Raw genomic sequence first — 12165 nt, forward strand, 5'->3', positions numbered from 1 at the left:
TAAAACTAAGATATACAGTATCATAAACAGTGTTTTTTAAAGTGTCAACAAACTGGGAAGAAATATTTACAACACAAATGGCAAAGGACTGATTTTCTTATTATGCCCAGAGCTTTTACAAATTAATAAGAAAAAAACCAACTCTACCCAAAAAATGGACAAAGGAGTTAAGTAGAAAGAGAAATACTCAGCTTTAGTGGTTGGTGATCAGCAGCTAACTTATCCGTTGGCAGTTCAAATCCACCCAGAGCACTACAGAAGCAAGGCCTGGCAAGCTGCTTTTGCACAGATTGCAGCAAAGAAAACCCTACAGAGCAGTTCCACTCTGCAACGGGTGGGGGCGCCATGAGTTGAGGGCCAGCTTTACACAACAGAAATTACATTTCATTGTATTCATAGTATTGTCGAAAGTATAGGAAAACAGATTTCGTCCCTATGGTGGGTGGGAGTTTTAGTTGATGAGGTTTTTTGTAGAGACGTTTCACAATAGCTATCAAAATTTTTTTAAAAATACACTCACCTTTTGACTACTGTACTTCCTGTTAGAATTTTATCAAAACAACATATTCAGTCTCAAAATTTGGTAATATCTACATAATTATTATTACACGATTGTTTAGTAGTAAGAAACTAAACAGCTCATGTCCGTGTTTGGAGGCCCAATTAAATTTAAAACTAAAAGTAGAGAATTATGTATGCTGGAGTAGAAATTTTCCAAAATATGAGGGGCTTCCAAAAGTCTGTAGGAAAATGGAATGAAAATATGTAGTTTTCCCACAAACTGATTGAAGCCCCTTCATATGGAGTTGGATGGTAAAGCAAACTACAGAGTAATATGAGTGGTGTGAAAGGAAAGAGCTAGGGAGGTCAGAAGGTGGGTGGGTGGATGGGGGCTATGGCGTCAACTCCTCATGGAGACTTTATACACAAGAGATTAAAACGTTACCCAGCCCTGTGTCTTCCTCACTGTTGCCAGTGTGTTCAAGTCCATTGGTGATGTTCCTGTACCAATTCCACTCACCGAGGATTTCACCAGTCATGATGTCCCCCTCCAGCAATTCATGCCCCCAGATGACATAGCCAAAGCAAGTTGTGTTTGGACCCTTCTGGTTTTCAAGGCCTGCTTTTCAGAAGTACATCACAAGGCATTTCTGCCCGTTCTTCCTCTGGAAGATCTGATGAAACCTGTAAACCTGTCCACCATGGATGACCCTGCTGGTGTCTTAGCTGCTCAAGGCATACCTTTCCATATCACAGCAACATACAAGCCACCAGAGTGCACCAAACTGACAGATGGGTGCGATGGTGGTGGTGGTAGGTGCTGTCGAGTCAGTTCCGATTCATCACAACCCTGTGTACAACAAACTGAAGCACTGCCCGATCCTATATTGGCCTCGTCTTTGTTCCTCTCGTTGAGTCCATTGTTGCAGCCATTGTGTCAGTCCACCTCTTGGAGAGCCTGTCTTTTCCACACTGACCTACGTTACCTAACATGGACTGGTACCTCCTGATTTATCCAAAGTACATGACACCAGGTGTCACCATCCTATCGCTAATGAGCATTCTGGCTTTACTTCTTCCAACACAGATTTGTTCACTGTTCTGGCTGTTGTGGTTATGTGCCGTGGAGTCGGTTCCGACTCATAGCGACCCTGTACAGGGTTTCTGAGGCCGTAAATCTTTACAGGAGCAGAAAGCCTCATCTTTCTCCCATGGAACAGTTGGTAGTTTTGAACTGCTGACCCTGAGGCTAGCAGCCCAATTCGTAACCACTACACTACCAGAACTGTAGCCAGCCCCTCGGTGTATTTAATGATCTTGTCAATACCACAGTTTAGATGCATCCATTCTTCTTTGATCTTCGTCATTCAGTTGTCCAGCTTTTGCCTGCAGAGGAGGTGATTTAAAATACAATGACTTAGGTCAGACACACTTTAGTCTTCAAGGTGACACCTTTGCTTTCTAAAAGAAACCTGACTTGCCCAATGTAATATATTATTTACTATTTATTTGCCTGATTGCTATTTCCATGGGCGTTGATTGTAGATCCATGTAAAATGAAATCCTTAACAACTGCAAACCTTTTTATATGTATCATAATGTTGCTTATTGGCCCAGTGTGAAGATTTTTGTTTTCTCAAGATTGAGGTGTAATCCATATTGAAAGCTGTGCTCTTTGATCTTCATCAGTAAGTGCTTCATGTCGTCTTCTCTTTCAGCAAACAAGGGTGTGGCATCTACATACTGCAGGTTGTTAATGAGCCTTTCTCCAATCCTGATGCCAACTTTTCTTCATATAGTCCAGCTTCTTGGATTATTACTTACACAACATAGAGATCTAATAAGTCTGATGAAAGGATACAACCCTGACACACAGCATTCCTATTTTAAAACCACATAGTAACTATCCCCTTGTTCTGTTCATGTGATCACCTCTTATTCTCCATACAGGTTCTGCGTGAGCACACTGAAGTATTCTGAAGTTCTCATTCTTTGCAATGTTATCCATAATTTGCTGTGATCCACACAGCCCATTGCCTTTGCATAGTCAGTAAAACCCAGGTAAACAGTTTTCTGATATTCTCTGCTCTCAGTCAAAATCCATCTGAGGTCCACAGTGATAACCAAGTCTTTGAATCCAGTTTGAATTTTGGCAGTTCCCTGTTGATTTACCTGTGGCAACCATTTTTCTTAAATTATCGTCAGCAAAATTTTAGTTGCATGTGGTATTAATGATATTATTTAATAATTTCTACACGCTGTTATATCCTCTTTCTTTGAATTGGACACACCTGTGACTCCCTCCCAGTCGATGGGTCAGGTGAGATAGTGATGCTCTGGTGTCGCATCCACTTTTGAAAGATCTCCAATTCCTGGAACTTTGACTTTCACCAGCACGTCAGTACAGCTTGGACCGCTTCTTTAGTACTGTCGATTCTTGATCCAGTACTACCTCCTGAAATGGTTGAATGTTCGGTGATTGTGTTTGGCACAGTGACTCTTTGCATTGCTTCTGTCTTCTTTTGATAATTCCAACATCATTCAAGTTCTCACCCTTTAATATTTCAAATTGAGACTTGGATTTTTTTCTTCAGTTTTTTTTTTGTTTATTTGTTTGTTTGTTTGTTTTTTACCTTTAGAAATTTTGAGCGTATTCTATCTTTTTAGTTTACTAACTCTAGGTCTTTGCACATTTCATTATAATACTTTGTCTTCTCAAGCTGCCCTCTGAAATCTTTTGTTCAGCTACTACTTCATCATTTCTTCTGCGTGCTTTAGCTACTTTGTGTTCAAAAGCAAATTTCAGAGTCTTCTCTTTTTTCCTATTTTTAATGACTTTTTAATTTCTTCATGTGTGATATCCTTAATTTCATCCCACAACTTGTCTGGTCTTCAGGCATTCGTGGTCAGTGCATCAAATCTAGTCTTGAGAACATCTCTAAATTCCGGTGGAATATACAGACGGCGAGTTCAGTTTGAATTGCAAGACAGATGGTTCGAGCTCACCAGCTGCTCCTCAGAAACCCTTTACAGGGTCACTATGAGTCAGAACCGACATATAACAAAGACACATAACCACAACATATGTAACATTGCACTTTGTCTCTTATGAGCTTGTCTGAATTTTCTTCAGTTTCATCTTGAAATTACATATGATCAATTGCTTGCCTGTTCTGCAGTCAGCTCCTGGCCTTATTTTTACTGATGATATTGAGCTTCTCCATCATCTCTTTCCACGGATGTAGTCGATCTGGTTCCTGGGTATTCCATCCAGCAAGTCCCATGTGTATATTCCCTGTTTATGTGATGGTCAGTATCATCTCTACCACCAAGGCCGTCCAACTACTGGTCCTTCTTTGCTTCCAACTATAGCGTTCCAGTCACCAGTGATTATCAGTGCATCTTAATTGCATGTTTAATAAACCTCAGATTCCAACTTCTTCATCTTTGGCGTTAGGGTTTGGTATATAAATGTGAATACTAGTTATATTAACGGGCCTTCCTTGGTAACAGCATATGGCTGTTACCATATCATTGGCAGCATTGTACTACAGGTTAGATCTTGAAATACTGTTTTTAATGATGAACATGACACCATTCCTCTTCAATTTGTCATTCCTGACACAGTCAACCCTGTGATTGTCTGATTCAAAATGGCCGACGCCAGTCCATTTCAGCTCACTAATGCCTGGGATATGATTTCTGTGAGTTCCCTTTCACTTTTTGACAGCTTTGGAGTTCCCTAGATTCATTCTTGGTACGTTCCCTGTTCTGATTATTAGTGGATGTTTGGAGGTGTCTCTTCTCATTTTGAGTCATGCCACATCAGCAAATGAAAGTCCTGAAATCAGGCTCTGCCCCATCGCAGCCATCATTAAGGTCAACTCTACTTTGAAGAGGCAGCTGGTTCCTAGTTGTATTATGAGTGCTTCTGACCTGAGGGGCTCCTCTCCCAGCATTATAGTAGACGGTGGTCCTCCACTATCCATAACGTTATCAGTGGCTATGTTTTCAGAATCGGACCCCTGGCCCTCAAGGTTGGCTTGAATTGCAAGGTCGATGGTTCAAGCTCACCAGCTGCCCTTCGGAAACCACATACAGGGTCGCTATGAGTTGGAACAGACTCAACAGTACTTTACAACAACAAGTACTTCCTTCTTCCTAGCATGTCTTAGTCTGGAAGCTCTGCTAAAACCTGTCCACCGTGGGTGCCCTGCCGGTGTTTAAACTAGCGGTTGCATAGCTTCCAGCATCATAGCTACGTGCAAGTCACCAAAGTGTAGCAAACTGACAGACGAATGGTGGTGAGTGAGCATAGGGACTTTATCTTACACGATATTATATTATATATTGGTAGTGCAGTGGCTCCATACACTAAGCCCTGGACTACAAACCACAAAGTCCACAGTTCAAGTCTACCAGCAGCTCTGCAGGAGAAAGAGAAGGCTTCCTGCTCCTCAAAGATTTAAAGTTCAGAAACCCTGTACAGGGCTGTTATGGGTTGGAAGTGCCTTGATGGCACTCAACAACAACAACAATATTACATTGTATTTCTATGCATAAACCGAAAACAATTAGCATACGAAAGGACGCTAACCAAGGAAAGGAAAGGACATAGTATTTCCTATTGGGGCATCTGGCGGTTTAAAGCACTGATCACAAGCTTTATGTTTGAAAGGCACGAAAGTGCTAGTGAGGTGGCTCTGCACCACCATTGTCTGTTTTCACCCATATATCCCGACCCCAAGACACCCCGTGTTTTTCTGTAAGTGGTGAACATTTGAATGCCTTTTAAAATAATTGTGTAATTTTTACTTTTCTGTATTCCCAGGTTTGTTATTATGTGAGCATATGCTATATTCATATGATGTAAAAATAATAAACTTATTTTTAGAGATTTTCTGCAGATTAGGAGGAAAGGAATGCTAATTATTGACCAGGGAATTCATTCCGAGATCCTGGGAAGTAGAAGCGTGTCGAGAGTAGTGGGAAGCATTCCGAGTCTCCCCATTAGGTACTGCAGTCGCATTTGCATTCCATTATAACTTAGATGGGACAGCTGTCACATCTATTCAGTACATCCTTTATCCCAGCCAATTCCTTCACTGTGTCAGCAGAATATAAATGCATCATTCTTCTTGGGCTAACTTCCGAAAACAATGAGTGCATGATGATGGGGTCTGTCTTTCTTTTAAATATCTTGGTATTGCAAGAATGACTTACATTGAGGAGAACCTTCTACATAAATTGCCACATGTCAAGCCCTACAGAATGCACGCCTCACATTATGCAAGATCCAGTTACCAAGTTGGGGTATGAGAGATGAAGAAGCAGCTCTGCAGTGCACGTGGCCTTCTGAGTGAGCACTGTGGGCAGCCGCGTGTTACAGTTAACGCTAGCTGATCACAGTAGCACCAAAGCTCAGTACATCTCAGTTGGTAAACAAGGTGACCAGTCTGGCTTTACGCTAGCTGATCATGGTAGCGCCAATGCTCAGTACATCTCAGTTGGTAAACAAGGTGACCAATCTGCCTTCATTCTCTTCCTTTTCAGAAAGCTGCACGAGACACAGATGGCTACCACCTCAAAGCTGGAGGAAGCGGAACACAAGGTTCAGACTCTGCAGACAGGTCTGATGTTTTACATCCTAGTCAAGCTGGTGGAGGGAAGGCTGGAGGGAGAGATGTCTGGTCGCTCTCCTGCTTCCTCTGAGTTTCCCGTGGTCCCCCTTGTCTGGCTCAGAGTGAGCCCACAGAAGCTGCTGAGCCCCCACGCTCCAGACTTCTGAGAGGCCCATACCATGGCTCTGTCTTCATTACTCACTGGCATTGAGGGTGTTAATTTCTGTCTTCATCCTTTGCACACGCCACCATTCTGTCTGCTCTTTTTTCAACAAAGACATCTAAAGCTCCAAACTGTCAAGGACTGGCATTGCATTTAGAACAATAAGTAGGCGGGGCTGAGGTGGATGTATTTCTAAAGTTTTTACACTTTTTTAAAACTTCCTTTTTGGCTGGGGTCAGGGGGCGGTGGGGGCAATGCCTGCTGGAAGGAAAGCAGCCTTGCATTAATTTAAATGTAGAAAAATCAATAGAAGGCATCATAAATCCCAAGTGAAAACACAAATGACAGCGTAGGAGCAAAATCATTACACATTGAACAGGCCAATGAGAGTAATACCCAGAAAACATAGAGACCTCCTACAAAGCAGCACAGATAGAGAAACAATCCAGTAGGAAAATGGGCAAAGGGTATGAACAGGTGATTGGCAGAAGAAATGCCAGTGGCTGGTACCCATATGAAAAAAGTGTTCAAGCTCATTTTAAGAATCAGGGAGATGTAATGAAGCCAGTGAGAGATATTTTCGCCTGTCAGACTGTCAAAAATGTTTTAAATTGATAGTATCTGGTGGTAGTGAGGACGTGGGAAATAGTTCACTCCAGCTATGGATGGGTGGTGTTTCCGGCAGTGGAATTGTGTGAGCTGGGCACACCAGCTACTGCGCTCCCAGGTGTCCAGCAGTGTGTGGCACGGGCTTGGCTCTATACAACAGCTAGTGAGTGCCAAGGCCTGACATGGAGACGTCTCCGTGACACACTGCAAAGGGAGGAGGGACCAAGGCTCTAGCAGTACTTCCATGATGCCCTTCAGGGAGAAAGAAACAGGCCTGCAGCTGTGTTTGAAACTAGGTGTTTAACAGCCTGAAATTATTTAACCCAGTGGTTGTCCCTTGGATGACACAAGGCAGAAGGAAGTGCACTTTTGTCATCTTTGACTCTCCTGAAGGGAATTCATTTCAGCCGTTCATATTTTACATTGTGGTTTTATGTCCTCTACCTTTCAGCCCTGGAAAAAACTCGAACAGAATTATTTGACCTGAAAACCAAATACGATGAAGAAACAACTGCAAAGTAAGTTTCTGCTTGCTTCCGCTATCAGTATGCATTTGATTGGTTATCACCTAATGTTGCCAGTTCATGTAAGATGACTGTCTATTGGCAGGCTTAGGAAAGGGCTGGGATCTCAGCACTGTTCTGAGGGATGCAGTCTCATCTCAGATAAGGTTCTTATATCTGTTTGATACCTAGAGTATTATAGCAAGATCTAATGCTCACTGGGAGTGCGGGGCCTCGCTCCATAGGATAAGCAACGGACTGCGAACCACAAAAACAAGATCTGCAGTGCGAGCCCACCATCCACCCTGCAAGAGAAAGATGAGGCTTTCTCTTCCCACAAAGATGTGCAGAACTTACTAACACGTGCTCGCTGCCAATACTTCCAACTCGGACTTCTTTCCCTTAATTATTTTGAGGCCTGGTCAGCATAATACCTTTTTCTAAGAGAGTTAGGGAGAGAGCATCATCTGGAAGCAGAAGTGTACTGGTATTGGCCATTGTGAACCAGATGGTTATATGACCTAGTATACTGGGAATGAATCATTGCAAAGGAGTGGCATCACATTCAGCATCATAAAGAACATTTCAAGATCTATGCTGAAGTATGATGCTGGCAGTCCATAAGCCTACAAGGAAAACCAGTTAATACAACTATTATTCAAATGTATGCACCAACCACTAATGCCAAAGATGAAGAAATTGGAGATTTTTCAGTCTGAAATTGATTAAATATGCAATCAGGATGCATTGATAATCACTGGTGATTGGGATGCTGAAGTTGGAAACAAAGCAGGAACAGGAATTGGAAAACGGAGCCTTGGTAATAGAAGTGACAGGGGAGACTATGTGAGAGAATTTTGTGAGACCAATGACTTATTCACCGCAATTGCCTCTCTTCAACAATGTCAAAAATAACCATACACCTGGACCTCACCAGATGGAATACACAGGAATCAAATTGACTACATCTTTGGGAGGAGAGGATGGAAAAGCTCCATATCATCAGCCAAAACAGGCCAGGGCTGATTGTGCTACAGAGCATCAATTGCTCATATGCAAATTCAGACAGAAGCTGAAGAAAATTAAAACAAGTCCATGAGCGCCAAAATACCACCTTGAGTATGTTCCACCTGAATTTAAAGATCATCGCAAGAATCATTTTGAAGCATTGACCACTAATGAGGTGGACATCAAGCATGACGAAAGCAAAGGGGCATTAAAAAGACAAGAAAGAAAGAAAAGACCAAAGTGGATGTCAGAAAAGAATCTGAAACTTTATATTGAACAGAGAGTAACCAAAGTGAACGGAAGAAATTGATGTCGGAAAAGAGCTGAACAGAAGATGGCGAAGAGCAGCTATCCATTTTGTACTTGCTGTAATGAAATGGGTAAAGGCCTTGAGGTAGACCAGAAGGGAAGAGCAGCTCAGGTTTCCTCAAGCCAGCCCAACCTGAAGAGAACATTTAAGCCTCACATTGCGATATTGAAGAGCATAAAATTGATTGACACCAGGAACATCAAAGGGAGATAAAAGTGATGCTCCCAAAATACTTGTTGACCATCATTCAACCGTTTCAAGAGAGTAGATGATCAAGAACTGATGGTACGAAAGGAAGACGGCCCAGCTGTAGTGCAGGCATTGGCAGAAAACAAGGCTCCTAGAATTGATGGAATACCAATTGAGATGTTTCAGCAAACAGACTCAACACCGGAAGAAATTTGGAAGACCACTGACATCAATATTCCATTGCAAAGAAAGGCCATCAAACAGAATGTGGAAATTACTGAACAGTTATCATTAATATCACAAGTAAAATTTTGCTGAAGATTTTTAAATGCTTACAACAGTATTTCAGTAGGGGCCTGTCAGCAATTCTGGCTGGTTCCTGAAGAGGACATGTAGTGAAAGATAGCATTGCTGATGTCAGATTGATCTTGACTGAAAGCAGAGGACACCAGAAAGATGTTTACCTATGTTCAGTCAACTTTGCAAAGTCACTAGACGATGTGGATCACAGCAAATTAGGAATAACGTTGTGAAGAATGGAAATTCCAGAACATTTGATTGTGCTCAGATGGAACCAAGAGACAGTTGTTCATATCCAGAAAGATGTGTGACAGGACTGTATCTGCTGGGCAGATAATTCAAGAAGCTGGACAGTTTGAAGAAGAACATAGAATCAAGCCTGGAGGAAGACTCATTAACAACCTGTGATATGCCGATGACATAGCCTTGCTAGCTGAAGGTGAAGAGGACTTGAAGCACTGGTGAAGCTCCACACAGCCGTCAGGTTGGATCCCACCTCAACCTAAAGAAAGCAGAGCTGCTCACAGGTGGACCAATAAGCGGGGAAAAGATGGCAGTTGGCAAGGATTTCATCCTACTTACATCCACAGTCATCACCCATAAAGCAGCAGTCAGGAAATCCAGTGACATACTACATTGGGCAGACCTGCTGCAAAGATCTCTTCAAAGTGTTCAAAAGCTAAAATGATGTTTTTCTGTTTAAGGTGCACCTAACCCAAGCAAGCCATAGTATTTTCAATCACCTCATTGTTGCTAAGTGCCAGCGAGTTGGTTCTGACACATTAGCGACCTTGCATAGCATTTCCAGGGAGCGGCTGGTGAGCTTGAACCACTGACCTTGTAGTTCAAACCGACCTGGCAGTCCAGTGCATTATCCCACAGCACTAAATCACATGTTGTTGTTGTTGTGATGTGCCGTGGAGTTGGTTCCGGCCCATAGCAACCCTGCACAGGGTTTCTGAGGCTGTAAATCTTGACAGGAGCAGAAAGCCTCATCTTTCTCCTGCGGAACAACTGGTAGTTTCGAACTGCTGACCCTGAGGTTAGCAGTCCGATGCGTAACCACTGCGCTATCAGAGCTCCTTATAGGTACCCAAAAACTGGACAAATGAGTAAGGAAGACAAGAATTGATACATTTGGTTTTGACAAGGAGGTTTCTGTTGTGTCTCACCCATGAATATATCAGGGGCTGCCAGAACCAACAAATCTGTCTTGGAAGAAGTATAAGCAGAATGCTTCTTAGAAGTGAGGCTAGGGAGGCGAGGTTTCACTTACTCTGGGTGTGTTATCAGAAGAGACTGGTCCTTAGATAAGAATAGGGAAGAAGATTCTCAAAGACATGGAGGGACACATGGCTACAACCCTGAGCTCAAACACTGAAGTGATTGTGAGGCAGGTGCAGGACTCGGCAGTATTTCCTGGTGTTGTGCAGAGGGTTGTGAAGAGTCAGGATAGACCGGTGGCACTAACAACAGCAACAACCCTGGGCCTCCCTGGGAAGCATATCTGTGTGGGCTTTCCCTTCCCTCCCTGAACTAATGCCGCAGCCTAAAACCTCAGAAGAAGCCCTGGCAAAATCCACACCAGCAACCAAGATAAGAGCATGGTTCTCTTCATGCATCGTGGCCAGTTTGTTTGTCTTTGTCCACCAGTGGGTCATCTCTGTTATGTGCTGTTTCTGTTTACAGGACTCCGTTCAACTTAGCAGCTTGGCTTTCATAGTAAATACAATTTGTTTTCCCATCATAACATTTTAATCTGATACAGAGTCATTAATTTTTGTTTTAAATAACTCTAAGCTTAAGGAGGGAGTCCTGGTGGCTCTGTAGGATAAGCGCAGGACTGTAAGGTCAGCTTGATCCACAGGGTCAGTGGTTCAAACTCACCAGAGGCTCCTCGGGGACCCTATACTGGGTTGCTACGTGTTGGAACCAACTCAATGACCTGTAACAACAACAATCTTATGTAGTTAGTAGCATTTCCTTTCTAACAGAACTTGATTTGTAGACACTGTGCTAATTCCTTTATCCGTCCACTCTGCCCAGCATCATTGTGCTTGCTGGCATAATTCTTAATGACTTTGGTGCTGATACACATATATCCCATTGTTTCACTAGTTTGTAATTATGGGTTGGGTTTTTTATTATCATGAAACTACACTCTTCCTGGAAAAGCTTGTGTAGAGATACAGCTCATGTGTCTCTAATGAACCGAAGTTTGCTTTATTTTATAAAACAAAAACTTTGAACTTGCACAACCAGCCTGTAAACCAGTCTTTTTCAAAATGTGGACCACACCTGAGACGTGGATGGCCATTTGCTAGTTGGCTAATAATATAGAAAGTGAAACAAAATGAGAGGCTAGGAAACCAAGCACATGGCACTGGGTAAAGGTAAGTGGTGTTCTGTGATACCTGGGTTTCCATTCTACTTTTAATTATAAATGTACACTAATTAGGCCATCGTTTGCAACATAGTTCTTCCTATAGCTCTCAACCCAAACTCTTCAAAAGTCTTGCTCTGGGAACGTCATCAGAAGTCAACATCTGGGAGGTGGTATCTCCTGTCCTGCTCTCATGTGCACATGGGGAAGGCGCTCTTCCCGTTACCCATGGACAGCCAGCCAGCAGCCTGGGAGAACTCAGTAACATAAAACCACTAACCAAATGGTTCAGGGTTGATCAGAGTGCGCTGCTTGGCGCTGTGAGTCACAGGACGGTTCATTGCTGGTCCCTGGTCTAGATTTGTCCATTCACGCTTACTCGTTGACCTTCTAAAAAGCTGCCTGCAGCACCTACATGTATCTCCTTGCCTTGTTTGGAGTTGACATTAAGGTAGCTGGAGAGAGCCGTGTTCTCCGAGGGAGAGCCGTGATCTGGGACCATCGACCTTTTTCTCACTCTGCCACCTTCTCTAGGTAGGACCACAGGGACTGGAGGCAGAGCCAGAGAAGGAATAGTT

General features: G+C 42.9%; 1 protein-coding gene across 6 annotated transcripts in view; it reads left to right on the forward strand.

The window, feature by feature from the left end:
- CUX1 (cut-like homeobox 1) overlaps positions 1 to 12165 on the forward strand; it is a 460382-nt gene that overhangs the window by 285373 nt on the left and 162844 nt on the right. For all 6 annotated transcript variants that reach the window (XM_006859667.1, XM_006859668.1, XM_006859669.1 and 3 more), the window contains 2 exons: positions 6055 to 6131; positions 7346 to 7412. In XM_006859667.1, coding sequence (XP_006859729.1) covers positions 6055 to 6131; positions 7346 to 7412 — 144 coding nt within the window. The remainder of the gene's footprint in view (positions 1 to 6054; positions 6132 to 7345; positions 7413 to 12165) is intronic.

The sequence above is a fragment of the Chrysochloris asiatica genome, unplaced genomic scaffold, assembly GCF_000296735.1.
Source record: "Chrysochloris asiatica unplaced genomic scaffold, ChrAsi1.0 scaffold00034, whole genome shotgun sequence".
NCBI lineage: Eukaryota > Metazoa > Chordata > Mammalia > Afrosoricida > Chrysochloridae > Chrysochloris > Chrysochloris asiatica.